The 18,792-nt window shown below is 36.8% G+C and overlaps 1 protein-coding gene across 6 annotated transcripts in view; it reads left to right on the top strand.

The window, feature by feature from the left end:
- The window catches only part of Crag (DENN domain-containing protein Crag), an 86,147-nt gene extending 68,325 nt beyond the window's left edge, over nucleotides 1–17,822 (top strand). For all 6 annotated transcript variants that reach the window (XM_083140870.1, XM_083140869.1, XM_083140868.1 and 3 more), the window contains 8 exons: nucleotides 3,304–3,578; nucleotides 4,405–4,648; nucleotides 6,382–6,460; nucleotides 6,696–6,866; nucleotides 9,921–10,085; nucleotides 11,312–11,406; nucleotides 12,477–12,649; nucleotides 13,446–17,822. In XM_083140870.1, coding sequence (XP_082996996.1) covers nucleotides 3,304–3,578; nucleotides 4,405–4,648; nucleotides 6,382–6,460; nucleotides 6,696–6,866; nucleotides 9,921–10,085; nucleotides 11,312–11,406; nucleotides 12,477–12,649; nucleotides 13,446–13,582 — 1,339 coding nt within the window. In that variant the 3' untranslated portion in view covers nucleotides 13,583–17,822. The remainder of the gene's footprint in view (nucleotides 1–3,303; nucleotides 3,579–4,404; nucleotides 4,649–6,381; nucleotides 6,461–6,695; nucleotides 6,867–9,920; nucleotides 10,086–11,311; nucleotides 11,407–12,476; nucleotides 12,650–13,445) is intronic.
- Nucleotides 17,823–18,792: the final 970 nt, after the last annotated feature.

The following is an 18,792-nucleotide window of genomic DNA, read 5'->3' as shown; positions in this document are numbered from 1 at the left end:
AAGTGTTCTGTGAATTTCACTTGGTTGTAGGCCTTCGTTCACAAGGAATTTTGTCACAACATGCTGTTCCATGTTTGCACTCACAGGCTTGCCCACCATCTTAACAAATGTCTCGAGTTGCTCAGGACATTAGCACTCTGGTGATAGTAGACACTTGTCTCTTGTAAATATAGTATTTTGTACGTATATCTCTGGGTGTGTTCAATTGTTCTAAAAAATTGAAAATTCTAGTTTGACCTTGTATTTGTCTTTTCATCATTCCTTATCATAATTAACTCAAGAGTTAGAAAAGTTGTGCAATAACAGAAATATTTGTGAGCAAAGATAAATGTGGACATATTTGAAAGTGTCATTATTAGGGCCCGGGACTTGATGTCCTATAAAACTGTAAAATAAGTATGTAATTATGTCATAAAAAAAACTGCAAAATATGTCAGAAAAATGGAGAGATATTCCCAGTAAAGCCAGAAATATGCAGAACGGTAGTTTCGAATTTCTCATTATACGGGATGTCCGTATCTTCCAGAGAAGGTCGACTAGGGTGGGTTAGGGTATGAAATGAATTCAAGGGTCCCTTTAACCAAATAATGTAGTGGGAAATTACTGAAAATCTCTTGAGGTTCACTGCAATTGTCCTAAGGTTCATTTACTATTATGTCAGATTTACACCTTTGTGGAAACTAAAGCATAATTGGCAGCTCTCTACATCTGTGGTAAATCTAGGCAATAAATACACAAACACAACTTTTTAGGCAGATTTTGATTTTTTTTTCTCTTTTTTTTGATTTTTTTTTTGCCATGTCTAAATGCTGTAATAATGCAGATATCTTCGAATATCGTACCCCTATTTCACACATCTTGCAAAACAGAATCTTGTTGTCTGTGGAGATCACATCACTCCCAAATTCTGTAACATAGCCCCTCAGCCTCACGGCAGCAGATCCCTTTGCAGGAGGCATTCTATTCCCTCACACTTCTACACACTGATACGTGCCTGGCTCAAGTGACAAGTGATCTTCAAACTCCCGTACTCATATTGACGATAGAGTAAGGGCTGCAATGTACCGAATGTTATTTTTACTTCTAACTGACTGTTGTGAGAAGCGAAAAGAAGGTAAAGAAATGAGAATAATTGAACTTCTTTACTTCCTGTGCCCGCACAACAATGTGAGAGAACATTATTCCTCAATAATGTTTGCATGGCTATCAATTGTCGGCAGGATAACAAAAGGGGGGAGGGGTATTACTGTTCTGTAGTAGTTGGTAAGAAAATACTGCACTGCTTTTAATTTCTTAGTTTGTAATTTCCTTATCCTGGAATCCGTAATATGAACTACCCATTACGCTAAAAGTACGAAGAATAAATTATAAAATATTCGATTATATCCAAGACAATTACGAAATTATACAGAAATATGTCTTATTAGGAGAAAATTGAAGAAATGTAAAAATGCAAAATTGGTAAAATATGTCAATGCATGCCTTATTAAGTTAGTTTGTCTATTTCAGCTAATTTTCATCAGATATGTAAAGATCTCACCCCAGTATTCGATCCGATGCCAAATAAAAAATATGTGATAACATAAGTCCCGGGCCCTAGTCATTATATACACTGGTCAAAACAATTAGGGGAGCAAGCAAGAAATCCCAAAACCAAAGTTAGTAAGTCAAAAGTAGCAATGTATTTTGATTAGGTGAGTGTGTCCTCAACCAGTACAATACATGTCTATTGAGTCATTAGCACAACAGAGTTCTAGGGGTGATTTCTGCAAGGTACTGCACAAAATCAGGAGAACAGCATGGTGATAAGACAACAGAAATGGACAGATACGCAACAGATCCATACCTCTGTTAAGGCGTGTGGTCGCCATGAACTGCTATGACAGCTGCACATCTGTTTTGCATGGAACCAATAAGGTTATCAATGACAGCCTGCGGGATATTCACCCATTCCTCCAGAAGGGCCATTTCCAACTGTTGCGGAGTTGTAGGTGCCGCTGGCCGAGCAGCAATGCGTCTTCCGAGTGTGTCCCACACATGTTCAATGGGATTCAAGTCTGGGGAGGATGCTGGCCATACCATTCTTTCGATACCCTCATCCCGTAGCATGGCGTCAACCAGACGTGCTCGGTGAGGTCGTGCATTATCGTCCACAAAAATGAAACGATCACCGATATCTGCAGCCATTGGGACAACATGAGGCCTGAGGATCTCATCCCGGTACCGTAAGGCTGTCAAAGTACCGTTCCGGATAATGTGCAGGGGGGTACGTCTACCAACACTGATCCCTGCCCATACCATTAAGCCACCGCCACCATACTGAGACACTTCGCGCACATGTGCGGGATAATTGTGAGTCCCATGTTCCCTCCAGATGAGAATGTGTCGATTATCTGACTGGAGACTGAAACGCGACTCATCCGAGAAGAGAACTGAACTCCACTCTCCATGTCCCCACTCACGATGTTCCACAGCCCACTGTCTGCGGGCCCTATGGAGTTGGGCATTCAGAGGGACACACACCATTGGTCTTCTTGCATAAAGACCCCTTTCCCGCAGGCGATTTCGTACAGTTTGGCCCGAGACTCTTCGTCCTGTTGCCAAAACAACGCCGCGCTGCAAGTCAGTTGCAGTTTGCTGCCTATTCCTGCGAGCCGACAATGCTAAGTACCGGTCTTCCCTAACTGTTGTTGACCGTGGGCGACCTTGCCCAGGCCTCCTTCGTACTGTACCTTTCTGTTGAAATCATGTCCACAACCTGGAAATGACACTGCGTGACACACCCAAGGGCTGCAGCCACCTCACGTTTTGTTTGCCCTGCTTCCATCCTCCCAATGGCTCTCCATGCGCTAGATTCCCCTAAATTGTGTTGTTCTGCCATCGTTCCTATTCAACACTACTCAACTGAATCCCACCTGCACTTACGGTCTGCCAGCACCAAACAATTGGTGGTCACAAGTGACCTCGTGATTGCTCCTCATATCACAAATTCTGCCATGTGCCTTATGGTGTCACTAGAGAGCTCTTCATGCTGATGATTCATCACAGATGAATTGTACTGGTTGAGGACACACTCACTTCATCAACATACATTGCTACTTTTGACTTTCAAATGTTTTGACCAGTGTATAATGTGATTTAAATAAGAACTTGTAGAAAGTTACATATACTGGAAAAGTTGCATAAATTGAACTTGCTTTATATGGAACCTAGTTTAGAACTACCTGTTCTGTCAACTAGTCTTCAAAAATACTACAACAAACAATTGTAAAAGTTGTTGCTAATATATTTCTCTTCCTACAGGTGCCAGTTTTGTCGCAAATGGATGGTTCCATTTTTATCAGTAACTATTCATGATTACCGAAGCCAACCCATGAATTTAACACAAACTTCTGTGACACCAGCTCATAGTGTGGAAAGTATGGACAGTTTGAGGTCAACATCACTGTTGAATAGAAATAATTCATCAAGCTCGATCCCAAGTGTGGAAAATGCAGATGGTTCCAAGTTGTCATTGGGTTTGAGCCACAAAAAGAATTTACTGCATGGAGATAGTGCCAAAGCAAACTCTACACTAGGTATGTTTTCTTCAGTATTGCTCTTAGTCACCACCTGAATACCTTTTTGTGTAATAGGAACTAAGTTAGAGAAAGAAAACACCAGGTTAGGAATAAAGTCATGGTGATTTGTACCTAATGTCAAATGTATTTGTTGTGCATACTTACTACAAAAGTCAAACAGAAAACTACCTTGCTATTAACAGTATCACTGTATTGTGTGGAAAGCTGGATTTTGTGATTATGTAACACATATTTTAATGCTTTCATGAAATTGTTGAATATTTTAAAGCTAAACTCTGGTAAATTGATTCATATAATGAAGTGGAATATTTACACACCAATATTAATCAATATTTTGAACAACTTTTAATTGTTACAATTTTCAAGCATTGGTGTCAGTATTGGTGGAAATGTGTAAGAATATCTACCCATTGTTATAGGAATGCATTCAAATCGCTATCGGCTCAGATCTATTAACTAGTATTGCTAAATAAATTATATGTTATACACACACTCACTCCCTAGCCTTCTTAAACCCGAAGGTTTATGGCTGCAGCAACACAAGCCTCCCATCTGTCCCTATCCTGGGCAAGAACAATCCAATCTTTTCCATCCTTCCAATTTCCTTTAGGTCCATCTCAACGTTGTCCCTCCATCTTGTCTTGGCCTTCCTACAGGTCCCATACCATCAGATTTCACAGCAAGAATCCTGTAAACTCTTCTTTCCTCTCCCATTCGTGCCACACGGCCTTCTCACCTAAGTTATGAGGAAAATTGCAAGATTTCCCCCAGTCGTGCCAAATGATGATGTGATCAAGGAATTTTGATAATATTATTTTTCCAGGAACAAACTGCATATCATCAGAGCCTGGAAGTTTGGATGGTGTTATAGAGGAAGATGAAGATGAGAAAACAGTATCGAGTAACTCCGTACAAAAGGAGAACATAAACCATGTGCCATTAATAGACCATCAGTTGCGTGATTTAGCAGAAGACAAAACTGCAGTAAGTGAGGATAATGCAATGGTGAACAGTACAGCAGCTGATCAGGAACTGAAGATAGATGATCCCAACAACGAAAACAATGTGTAAGTACAACATGATTTTTGCATTTTGAAGAAGTGTACAGTATTTCAATTGTCTCACTCTATTGTTCCATGTATTTTACTACTACGTGGCCACGGTGGCTCAGTCGGTAATGTGTCTGACTACCATGCTAAAGGTCCCGGGTTTGATCCCCGGCCCCGGTGCCCACCCAGCGTCGAGATGCCATGGGTACCTGGGGGAAACCCTGGGGGTTAAAGACGGTCAGGGGCATGATGCTGATCACATCACCCCCAACCACGACCGGACCAAGAAAGTGTGGCACGTTACCCCCACACCCCCTATACGCCTTCATAGCGTGGTGCTAAGCACAGGGAAGCACTTTACCTTTTTTTTTATTATTATTTTTTTTTTTTACTACTACATTTCAGTACAGCCCATGGTGTATATGAAAAGATATGATGAATAGTTACAAGATGGTCCAAAACTTCTTGTACAGGTAAAAAATCCCTGTTACAACAGTTAAAAGGTGTTTACCAGATTTGAACATAGTTTGTTAACAGTTGGTGTGAAATGCAGGTATTGGGGCTTCACCAGTTTTAGCATGCTTGCACACATGCCGTTCTTTTGTTGGGGTAGTTTTCCACGACAACACCTACGCCGGCAGTGAGTTTTGCACATGCACTGAAAAATCAGGGCTTAAAATCTTGGAGAAGAGTGCAGCCGTTTGTCTTGAGCACTGACCATACTAAGAAAAGATACTAAGAAATTAGATTGAGATCTGAGCTGTAAGGAGGCCATTCCATGGTGTTTACATATAAGATGAAGGAATGTCCATGGCTAAAGATCCAAAGTGGGACAGCGCATGGAAGCATTTCTTTCTTCAAAATGTCCTCCAGATATTTCCAATTGTGTATTTTGACTTCAGGGTTGACAAAAGTGAAAGAAGTCTTGCCATCATAGGTGGTTTTTACCAAGAGACATAGCATTTTAAAGATGACCACTTTGAGGCATGATACAACACCTTTATCTTTAGATACTTGGACACCTGCGGATATGATTCTGTAATTTGGATGAAATGCAAGTATAAAAGCATAGAATTGCAGCCCAGCAACATGCATGTCACCATTGATATCTTCACTAAGAGACTGACTATTTGCGTCAAAGTTGAAGGCAGTCTTTTCGAAATCTAATTGTTATGTTATTTAGTACATGTTGTTATTAAATAAAGATTAAAATTTGGTGAACCCTTTATCATTATAACTGTTTTGATTGAGATTTTTAAGTAACGTTTTCTCCAACCATTAATAGAGCTGTACTTATTTGTTGTGACAAAAATAAAAAATTATGTACATCTTTGTGTGGCCGTGGTGGCTCAGTCGGTAACGCGTCTGACTACCATGCTAAAGGTCCCGGGTTTGATCCCCAGCCGGTTCAAATCCGGGAACTTCTCTAATGTTGGAAGCGGCCCCGGCACCCACCCAGCGTCGAATAACATGGGTACCTGGGGGAAACCCTGGGGGGTAAAGGCAGTCAGGGGCATGATGGTGATCACATCACCCCCACTCACGACCGGATAAACAAAGTGTGGGGTGTTACCCCCAACACCCCCTATACGCCTTCATGGCGTGGTGCTATGCACAGGGGAGCACTTTATATATTTTTTTTTTTTACATCTTTGTGTGTTAAGTGCATGCTGGTATATTGTGAAGACTGTGTAGTAATATGGAATATGTACATCAGAAATATAAAAGAACACAATTATGTACAATTTCAGATCACCAAAGACTGAACAATGTGACAAAAGTGCAGAGCTTCCCAGCAAGAGTGACACAGAGGAGGAAAGCAAAGAAAAGGTATATAAATATATGTCATTCTTTCAAAGAAGAGAGAGATAAAGTAAGATATGAGAATTTTTTAACAAGCACTAATGTCAAACAAATACTAGGTTTAATTAGCATTCTCGAATACTTATTACAACATTTGAAAATTCCAGAAATCTTTCAAGAGGAAAATTTTTGTATTGCTGAAATGACACCAGTCCTCTGTAATTCTCCTTAACTAACAAAAAGGCTGTTTTGTTCCTTGCAGAATGATAATCTTCGGGTCGAGCCACCGGTTGTTCTGGAGCCAATCAGTGTTCCGTATTTAAATCCCCTTGTGTTACGGAAAGAAGTGGAGAATATTCTAGATCTTGAAGGAGATGTTTCCCTGACACTACCTCAATTCGTGGATGAGCATCCGATAATTTATTGGAACATGGTAGGTGACTATAGTGAAGGTTAAAGTTATCAGAAGGGGACTGAATGCTGGTATGTTAATTTATTTCAAACGTAGCCCTTTCTGGTTACTTGTGAAATTAGTATTTATCTGAAAAGGAACATATTTCTCACATCAGTGGCGCAACCACGGGGGAGGGGGGAGGGGCAAACATTAATGGCCAAGGGCACTTGCAGGGGGACACACAGGTGCAATTGCCCCCTCAATTTCAAATTTTGTGCAAATAAAAAATACATTTTGTAAAATTTCCTTAGTCTTGTCAAGATAAGAGCCGTAGCTATGGGCGATGCCGAACAATCTAAATGAAAAAAGCTGTAAAAGAGAGAATGCCATGAAGCCCCGCGAAATTATTTGCGGTCTATTAAATCAATATTGTTTTCAGTTTATAAAGAAATGGATCTAAAAATTTCCGTGCTCGCTTCGGTCGCATTATGTCATTGTTTTCGTGATGCATTGTAATTTACAAGAGAGAGAGAGAGAAGTAAAACTTCTCTTAATTCATTTTGTCTTAAATGCATGAACAGTTGTTTGGAGGAAAAGAAGTGTGAACATTTGAGAAACATTTTATACGTATAATGTTTGCTGTTGTTTATTATGAGGTGGATGAATTGATTATGTAATGTATTTAAATAATACATGTATTAAATGTGAAATTAGTGTTGCATGTTGCAAAATGTATTTTCTGTCGCTCCATGTTGCATGTATGTAAAAGTATATGTTGCACATGGAAGTTATACAGGTTAGTGTAAAGAAATAATTATATTCGGAATGCATTTTCTGTCTTTCAAAAATACAGTTGGTCCCCTTTGGATTGTGTGCTTGTTTTCCATTATTAATGTGAAATTGAACGTTTTGAAGAAAAGTATTTCAAATTGTTTGTTCCAACCCAAATGCTTTAGCACCGACTTCTACCCCTTTTTTTGAGTAGTTTACGAGGATAATAACATCTTTGATACTCCTACAGTTACTACTACTACGAATAATTTTAATAATATTGTTACAATAATAATTATAATAATAAAATTATATTATTATTATTATTGATACGTTTATCCTGGTACTTGCCCCTCCCCCCCCCCAAGGCAAAAATCTGTGGTTGCTCAGTAGAATTGATGCGAGGTTACAACCAGAATATGTGGCAGAGTAGTTAGCACAGCACGCTGCAATATCAGGAGTTGCAACTTTGAATCCTGGCCTAGGCATAATTGTACTGTATACTTTGATTATATTAATATTCTGATAAGTGATCCTTTGAACATTTTAAAGAAAAACTTGAACTTATATGGTGCAGTTCCAATGTTTAAATATTATATATTAACATTTGTAAATATTCTGAACACCTTTAAACTGTTATGGTGTTCAAGGATTAGTATCGGTACTGGTAGAATTTAGAAATATTAAGGGCGTTCGGAAATGAATTGGACAAGCGTTATATAATCCACATTTGTTATATTTTACCTTCAATACAAAGATGTACATTACCAGTAATCTCCCCCTGACTGAATGCTCCGCTCCCATTTATCGGGAAGTTTCCTGATGGCCGCAGAGAACCACTCTGTTGGAGTAGAGTTGCACCACTTACGGACAGCGGTCTGGAGTTCTTCATTAGATTGAAAGTGTCTACCACGCAATGCATCCTTCATTTTGTCGAACAGTGCATAATCCGAGGGGGCTAAATCCGGTGAATACGCAGGATGTGGGAGCACCGTAAATCCCATTGTTGCCAATGCCTCCTGCATTTGGCGACTTGTATGCAGCTTTGCTGAAGAATCACCCCAAGAGCCCATTTTCCTTGTTGCCTCAGCTGAATTCTGAGTCACAGCTTTCGTAGTGTTTCACAGTAGCTGTCACTGTTTACAGTTTGGGTAGTGGGAAGCCAGTCCACCAGCAAAATTCCATCTTCATCCCAGAAAACTGTACCCATTTGCTTCTTGGGAGTGATAGTCTGTCGAGACTTTTTGGAGCGTGGACTTCCAGTGCGTTTCCATTCCATGGATTGCCTTTTTTTCTCTGGAGTTTCAAAGAGGAACCAAGATTCGTCACCAGTCTTTCAAAAAAATGTTCTCTGTCTTGGTTGTAACGAAGCAACAATTCTCTGCACATGTCCACTCGCTGTTGTTTCTGCTGATCCGTCAGATCGCGAGGCACCCACTGAGCACAAATTTTCCTCATTTGCAGATCCTCATGAATGATTGCATGCAGAGTTGCTCGCCCAAAACCAGTTTCACGTTGCAGTTGTTTAATTGTTAAACGTCGATCTCCCATAATCAAGTTGGAAACACTTTGGATTGCTGCTGGGGTACGCGTTGACCTTGGGCGACCACTGCTGACACCTTTGTCTACACTTTCATTTCGCCTTTTTAAATTTTGAACCCACTGAAACACTGTACTCCTTGAAGGTGCTGGCCCACCACAAATGGCCACAAGTCGGCGATAAATTTTGGATGCCGAAACACCCTCTTTAAACAGGAACCACGTAGTCCACCTCTGAGCACGAGAATCACCTTCCATTTCGTAGCTTGTCCTCGTATTCACTCACACACGTTCACGTTATGAGTCAGCAATTCTCTGGTAGTGGCGCTAGAAAACCCATCTTGTGGTGGAATGTAAAACTATAATCCGACCGTTAAGCAAAACAAAGTTCGCTTGACAGATGTTATTTGCAACAATGCAGTGTTGCCAGTCCAATTCTTTTCCGAACAACCCAAGTAATATTTGCATCAGTAATGGTATTTATTTTAAACTACACCCTTTTAATATAATTTCTCACAAGATAAAGTCTTAAAACTTGATCCAAAATTTGCTCTGTTTTTGTTCCAAGATGCTTATCTATTCACTATAAATGTGTGTTTCTAGGCATTACGTTGTCTCCATGATAGTGTAGTGTCTTGAAATCAAGAGATCTTGGATTCGAAAGCCAGTGGAGGTATACTGTACAGTGGTTTGAATTAACACTGTAGGTCCAGTCCCAATTAGTTTTAGCTGAGCATAAAGTGGACTTACAACAAAGTTTTTGACATTATTTTCATTTTTCAGGTTTGGTTCTTTCAAAGAATAAATGTGATCAGTCATCTCCCTGGATTATGTCTCCAGGCAGAATCGTTGAATCATGATCAATCAGTGCATCCATCATGGGTCAACTGTGATCAGAGTAATGTCTACATTAGATGTCTGTGGGATAATCCTAAACTTTATGAGGAGGTGAGTTTGTGTATGGGTAGTAAATGCATTGAATTCTGTATTTATGTTACTAAAGCTTTATTCTTTTCTAAGAAAAACAAATTTTGTAGATAAATGGGGTTGCCTTAGATACTAATTTTACATAGATTGGTTTGTGTAGAAATAGAAGTGGACAAAATTAGTGATGCTAGTCGGATCATGAGTTACACAACTGAAAGCAAGCCTTTGTGTTCAAAGCCTTACCACATCATACACTTCAGGTGATGCTTACATTTGCTGTTTGCTTATTTTTAACTATGGTTCAGTTTGTACTTCTCTAAATACTTGTACTTGGCAGATATTACAGTGCAAAATAAAAAGTGTCAGAATTCAGCTATGAGTAGGTTTAATAATTAAAATTTTAAATATTTGCAGTCACCAGTGCCATCAACAAACGACAGAATTAATAGTAGGAACGGTATTGTAGCAAGTAGTTACTTTTGCCCATACATTTCAAATCTGTCCTTGTGAAATGTAGTAATTAGTATGGAGATAATGAAGCATTGGTATTATATGCGTAATGTGCGAAACTAATTAATGTATGTGACTTATAATTTGACAGACTCAAGTGCACTTTGTAGAAATTTAAGCAAGACATGCAGACTTGACGAGGTCTCACCCAGGTCTTTCACTGATGGGGACAATTCTGTACAGGTAAAACAGCAGAAGCGAAGAATCAGTTGATCAGTAATTTTGCATAATTACGGAGAATATCAAACTTCGGGCCTTTGGCCCCACTTCTCCCCTGGACCCTTAATTGCAGTATGTTACTTCAAATGTTGCTTTTTAATCATTCTTACATTTAGAATTTAAATTTTTCAAAAAGGTGCAGTAGTTTATTAATCTATCCCATAATAATATGTGTATAACGAAGGGAAAATATGGTCTTTTGCAAACTTCACTTGTTAATAATATTAACAATGGATATATTGTTTTCTAATTTGAGTCTACCATATCATATGTATACTAAAGTTAAAAAAAGACAGAACTGAAATAGCATGTGTAATTTTCTAGAAATGGCGCATTAATTGCTAACATGCACTGCTGGTCGAAGTATCGACCATCCGGTTAAAAACAACTACGTTGAACATATACTTCCAACACAGCATTCTTCTGTGAATGCTGCTATTAAGGAAAGATTTGTTTAATATGCAGTCAACAGTTTCTAAACAGTTGTATTTATTTATTTGTGTCTTTGTGTGTTGCAGATTGGATATCCTATGTATGTAATATGGCAGCAAAATGCTGAACAGAGTCCTCTCTTAAGTGCACTTCTGACAGACAGAACTCCAGTCCCTAGAGCGTAAGTTGATTTTTCTTTCCCTAAATGTGAAGTAAATGTAAATATTAGTTTAGGTTAGGGATGTGCCGAAGCCGATTACAGATGTATGAAAATCGGCCGAAATTGACATATCAGCATCGGTATCAGAATCGGCAAAAATCCGATATTTAAACCGGTACAGATTATACTAGAGTTTTACCTTCTAAGAAGTTTTATATTCTAGTTTTGTAAGATTTATTCAAAATTTGGTTATGATTCGTCATTATTGTAGAGTTTTTGTAATAAAATTATTGCAAACTCATTCAGAGGATCAACCTAACTATAAATCTGAAATAAAACAGTACATTGCTGAACCAGGATCTGCTGGTGTATTGGAAATTCAAAAATGAATATTCAAACCTGAAGCAAGTGCTGAGAAAATACTTGAGCATACCTGCTGCATCAGTATTCAGTGATATAGTGTTCAGTGTTGCTGAACAGATTTGCGATAAGAGAAGAAATAAGTTACTTCCTGAAGTGCTTCCAAATCTCGTATTTCTGAAGTTGAATCTGGCAGAACAGGAATTCATTTTGCATTTCAAAGAACTGTTTGTGTATTAATGTTAAATCTCTAGATTCACATAACCTTTTGTAGATGCAAATCTACATTCACATCTCTTGAGAATATATATGTATATACATATGATATGCAATAGAAATGTACATACCAAATTTATTTTTGTCATGCAGAAAATAACATCCCATTTCTGTTTAATAATCTTATGTATCGGAATCGGTTAAATATTGGCATCGGTATCGGTTCCAAAAATTATCGGTGAGTACATCGGCATCGGTAAATTTTCAGCTTCGTCACATCCCTAGTTTAGGTGTTTTCTGAGGTTGCATGAAGTCATTAGAAAATAGGCTCCATAGTATAGTCAGTAAAAAATTGCACTATAAAATGGAATATGGAAATGACAAGAAAAGACAATACACAGTGCACAAGTTGTAGGAATTTCATGGTTTCAAGTAAGTCCCTAAGAATGACAATTTTCTCCTGAGCACTAATTGTTAAGTCACAAATAAATACTTCTAAATTATTATTATTGCAGGTTGATGCAACAAGTAATCTCATGGGTACAATGCAATAACTTGTCGGATCCCATAAAGAAGCTTGCTGAACGAAAGAAATCCAAGGTGAATGGTATCAGTAGAACCCACTCAGTTTATAGGGATATACTTTTCTTAGCATTCACAGCACTTGGACGGGAGAATATTGACCATGGTAAGTATATGACTTTATTTTTTAATAAGCAAGGTTCACTAAATAGTTCTAACGTGGGTGCGAATTGAGAATTTACTTTAGACTGGCAACTCAGTCCATAAAATAGGAAAAAAGCCAGAAAATTACATAAATTTACCTGAATTCTTGTAAGTTAGTAAATCTCGAAATAAACGGAGCATGGAATTGTAGGGAATTTCACAAACACGCTAGTTATTTCATTTCTGTAAATATTTTATAGTTTTACCATATTTAGTCATGTCTAATGCGCACTGTTTTCCAAACTTTTTGCCCCGAAAAACTGTGGTGCGTATTATGCACAGAATAATTCGGACAGCCAACATGAAACCAGGAATGTTTTCACTATGTCACTGCGTATAACAGTTGTATATAGCAACAAATACAAATTACCAGGTTGAGTTCCTTTAGTGATAGTATTTTTATAAAAAACTTGCATAAAGGTGAGATGTCTGTTTCCCATTATTTTTAACCTTGTATCAGAGCATTTTCAGACATCAATAAAGTGGTGCTGTTTAGGCAGAATTCGAGCATGCACCTCCTGTCATACAGGATGTGTAATTAATCCCATTCCTAAAAATTGTATAGTTTACATGGTTTAGAAACTTTCGATGGTAAAAGGTTTTAAAAATTACCAACCAGGAAACAATAGTCTGTGTATTTGGAACAAAATTTCAATTTTATAAGTCGAATGAGACAGATTAAACTTTTTGATGTAAAATAATAAGTAACTATGTCATTTTGGTGAAGTAGTTTCTCTATAATTACCCAAACATTTCAGCCATGTTTGACAAGGAGTATCACCGTGCTTATCGGACGCTGGACAGTAAACATCTAAATCTGATCCATATATGTGACCAGCCAGTCTCGGCGAGAGTTGTGATGTGCCGCAGGGTGTTTAAGGAGTTGGAGCTTTGACCCACGATGCCGTCGTTGGGCGGCTCCAGTCTTCTTAAGAAGAAGTTCAGGGAAAACAGAACAACGAATGCACGGAATTCGTAGCTGTAGATGAAACATTCACGGGATCTTCAGGAACTTTCGCTATCGTCCTGTCCTGTACCAAATCTTTCACATGTATTGTATGTACATATTATATTTTATATATGTTTATCACAATCAGTATGATACAGATGTTTTAAGTAGGTAAATTGGCAACAGGTCTTAATATATATTTTTTTCTAACTAGTATAGGTTTACAGATTGCAGTTTTTAACTGAGTATGTAGTTGTAATTATCCTTGCAAATTTGGTGATCATAGACTTAACCTTCGTTGTGTTTCCATGTGAAGTGTGTGTTTTTTTCTGTACCATGTTTTGTTGAGTTGATGTAGGGAAATGCGTTAGCCAGTCGTATTTGCTACTTCCACAGCTACAATTATTTTTATAATCTTGCCAGAGACCTGTAGAAAAGGGGAACCAAGTTTGTGCTAGCGACATAACCTGTGATTTCTGACCAGTATGAATGTGTGCAGTTTCGTAGGGGGAGGAAAGAAAACGTCCATTATTTGCAGGAGTTCATGCAATCTTGTGAACTCCATTTATCTTTGTTCCTTCTTCACATGCTGTAAATGTTTTTTAGACAGCTTTGTTCTAAAGAAAACTTGTTGCATCCACCATTGTTGAGAATAAGCTGAAACTATGAACTGACCCTCCATTTTTGTGCTGTCATTCTAATTCGCCCACGTGGATGTAAAAAAAATAATCAAATGTGTTTGTTACAAAAAAAAGAAGACGTTGAAATGTATGACTATTGTATATGTGTATGACTGTGATAATGCCTTAAATTTACCGCATGATTTCATCTTAAGGGGTAGACTCTTTTTACAATGTTAGAAAAACAGACTGATAAGTTCAGCGAGTGTCGAGTTTCCTTTTAGGTGGAGGTTGAAAGGCAAGATAATTGTGATTTGTACATATTTTTATTCAATCTGTATATACAGTTATTAATTAGCTGTTGTGAAGCAGAAATGTACTATGACAAAAAGAAGTTTAGAAATTACATTATGAGAAAAATAGTATTTTCAAGCAACGCTGAAAGACATAGTTAGGTTGTTGAGTGAAGATGCTTGTTATGTGTGTTTGATTGTTCTGTTTCTTCACAACTTAATCTAAAAACAAACAGATGTCATAAGGACAGTTTAGAACATTTCTTTGATTTTCTAATAGTTGATTGGAGGAAAGCTTAAGAGTATCACTTTTATGTAAAATTGTAAATACTCTGTATAAGTCTGTAGATTTGCTCAAAATAGTACCAGTTTTCTCAAAGAAATTAATATGGAAGCATATTTACTAGAAGGACAATATTAGGATAGCGGCATTCACTTAAATGATGGGCGTTGAATAATAATTGATTGCCTTGATTGTAGATTACTCTTTCCCATGCAAACAATCGTTATAAATAAAAGTGAATTTTTTTCAAGCCAGGTACTTACATGACAGTGTTTTCCCACTGGTAACAATAGGGCATTAGCAGTGCATATTTTCAGTATATAGACTAAAATGTAATAGTATATTGCAGGGCAGGTAGTTTTTTTGCCTGTATCTGGAATGCAGCAGAGTAATATTTGTACTATATTTCTTTTAAATATTTCACAGAACACATTGGCTCATTGTAAATTATAAGGAAATGTGATGTGTGGAAAACATCAGTACTACACTTTTGTCACTTTAACATTTTGCGTGGTAACGGTTAATTGACTTCAGAGTCTGTGATTGTGTTTAATAATTGTGCTCGTGAGGCAGTCTATACTCTTCATATCTTGAAATCCTGCAGCTAAATAGTTTTTCTTCTCTTTTTCATTTCACACCGCTCTCATTTTATTTATCACAGTATCATTCATTATCTTTCAAGGGAACACATCAAAATCATTCCAATATGCAGCAGGCAAACATGACAAAATATTAAAATCACAGTTACGTTCATTTCATCATTAACAAATCTCTGTACAAGAAAAATTATTGCCAACGTACCTCCATCAGTGAACCATGACGTACAGGTCAGCAATTAAGACCTTCCATCTGTCATGATGTCATCACACATGAAAATTCCCAAATAAACAATTTTGTATTATACATTTTTTAAATGTTTGAATACAACTGAAAGAGTATTGGCCAGTATTGTCAATCAGATTCAAACTGAAACTTTTCAATAACAATGCAAGGGCCTCCCCAATTGCACAGAGATAACGTCATTGCTTTGTAATTAAGAGCTTGCAGGTTCAATGACCGGTGGAGGCACATAATGGTTCAGACCCTATGTTAATCTCTAGCTCCAGCCCTGATTATAAATTATAATTTTTACATGAATTTCCCACACAAAATAGCATATGGCATGCAGACAATATATTATTATAAAAATTATAATTCTTTTATAGTTGTTTATGATCTTTTTGTATACAGTAGAACCCCCATTTTACATTTTTCCACATTATACATTCAACATTAATGGTCCTAATAGAGCAATAAGCTAAAAAAAATTCCCCAATTTTACATTTTCCCGCATTTTAAGTTTTTCTCGCTTGGTCCCCTGAAAAATGTAAAATTGAGGTTCCACTGTTCATTATTACTCCCTCTGTCCCATAATTATTGTCCGGTACACCTTTGTTTGTTGTCTCATAATAATTGCCCTATATTCAAACTGTGACATTGGTGTATACAGAAGAAGAACATGAAACAAGGGAATGAGTCATACAACTTGACTACTCAAGGATCAGTACAAATTGTGCTTTCCATCTGCCTCTTCGTCTGTCATTTCCGTACTACCATTTTGGCATACCGGACTATAATTATGGGATAGAGGGAGTGTAATCATTTCCACACTAGCTATAACCTAATGGTTTAAACATGCAAGATAAAACTGACAAACTATGAGCTAAAATATTTTACGCCAATACATAAGCCGTTAGTTTTCACATATTTAGGAGAAGGAATACATGTAGTTAAAAAGATTTGAAAGCAATACAAGAAAACACCTTTAAATACACATTCGATAAGTTTTATTTACAGTACAAAACTATTCTGCTTTCCAAACAATAACAATAGATCCTCTATAATCCAAATTTGAAAGAAAGAAATTGAATGTCAGAATTTTTACTGATTCTTATATATCACTTTCACCCAATTTCTTACATTGGAAATCACCTTTGTCACATCCCTAGTGTCTCGTATGTGTAAGTTAAACTTTGTTATATTTACAATGTCATAATATGTATAATCATTGTGAATAATTTTAAGATGCAAGAACATTCAACCATGAATATCCACAAGAATCATTAGAGTATCTACACCACTATAAATATAGTAAAAAAACTAACCTGTCCTGCATTGATATTAGCTTGTTTTGAGTGAATCTTTAACATCATCCTTGCAAGTATTAAATTAAAGTATCCATCTATGTTGTTTTTGGTGTTTCCCTTTGTTCATCTGTTAGATTTTTCAACTCACATTGTATATTTGCTTGTAGGAATTTTATAATTATTATTTAACCAGAGAGAGATAATGATAATGTCAAAATACATGAGCATGGTGTGTGTCGGGTGTTAGAAAAAAAGACACGATGTACTGCAACCAAAAGAATTTAGTGATAAATTGTGCTGAAAATTCCACTGTAGGAATAGCACATGCATTGATTTAGTGTAAGAGAGTACTGAGTAAATTTTAACACATTTTACACAATATAAATTTAAATGAAATTTTATTTCCTTTCAGGATATGTTATGAATACATAAGATTTAAGAGTTCCAAAATTTATAATAATGTCTATTAATTCAAAAATGTATATTTTAATGCATAAAAGTATGTACATGTCATGTAGAGTTTTTTGAAGAATAGTATTATTATTCCCAATGTTTCTTTTCATTTTTAATATTGGGTAACTTTATTTCTGATTGCTGTTTTTCTTTTAATCGTTTAGTTTGTCTGCAGCTTCTGAGCATTTGAATGTTGTAAAGTGTGTGAGTGTACATACATACACACATACACACAAATACGTACACAAGTACATTTTCTAAGACATTGTTATATACTTATTGCTGAATACATCAAACAGCTGGCAACCATTTCACTAGAAAAATAAAGGAAGTGAAGTGCTTTAAGATGAAATGTTAATAAGATTATAGAATATAAAAATGAAATGAAATATGGAGGCAAAATAAATTGTTTCAAAACAAAGGAATTTGTTTTCATTTGAAGGTAGTATATTTCTTCCTTCTGTAGCTTTGTTTTATTGTTCTTGTTCAGTATTGGGTTTGTTCTTAAAACACCCTGCTCCAATGTCTCTCTTTATGGTCATACTTTTTTTACATTTGTGAATTCATAACGTTAGTACTGTAAAGAAGGCAAGCATCTTAAGTTCGCAAATGTCATAAGGGTCTGTATGTTAATCTGTTCTTCACTGCATTTCTCTAAAGTACACTACCACCAACTATACAGCAGGTCTAACCATATCCCTCCCACTTCCACACCAAACATGAGGGGTCAGTCCTTGTAAAAGTGCTATTATCATGTATCCAAAAATGAACACAATTTTTGTCCCCATGTACAGGCTTCAGTCATCCCATTTTCCTAAGCTCACCTTCACTGACATCACCAGGCTTTAAGCTTGAAAATTGCAAACCGTCTCCTACACATCTCGGTCACTTTCAGTGAATGTTGCATTGATTGCATAGAGAGAGTCTTGTACTGTTACACTTTGAATAATGTATAGGGTAACATTGTTAAGTTGTCCACAAGAATACAATTTAGTCCATAGCGAACAAGTAAAATAAGGGTATAATAAATATGATTGTCCTCCTAGAAAGTATCCCCTGTCCCCTCTCTGCTACCTTGCTGATTCTTTCTGGTGCTCTCACTTATTCTAAGCCAGAAAAAAATAATATGAAATCATAGATTCATAAGCACTAAAGAAATCTCTACAAAAAGTGAGTCAAGTTTTTAAAAGGGAGGGAAATTGTATCATAAATACATATTGATAGAATGAAAATTTACTATTTACAATCAACTAAAGAGAACTGGGAACTCGTTCGTGAATCTCTTACAAAAGTTGTCTGATGTACAGTGGAAAATTCCATACAAAAAATGCTTTCACAAGATTTTTTTTTTAATTAAGATTGACTTGCTTTATTTTACTTT

This window comes from Lepisma saccharinum, chromosome 19, assembly GCF_977018435.1.
Source record: "Lepisma saccharinum chromosome 19, izLepSacc3.1, whole genome shotgun sequence".
Classification (NCBI taxonomy): Eukaryota; Metazoa; Arthropoda; class Insecta; order Zygentoma; family Lepismatidae; genus Lepisma; species Lepisma saccharinum.
The sequence above is the reverse complement of the archived record's forward strand: the minus strand, read 5'-3'. Positions and strand labels throughout refer to the sequence as shown.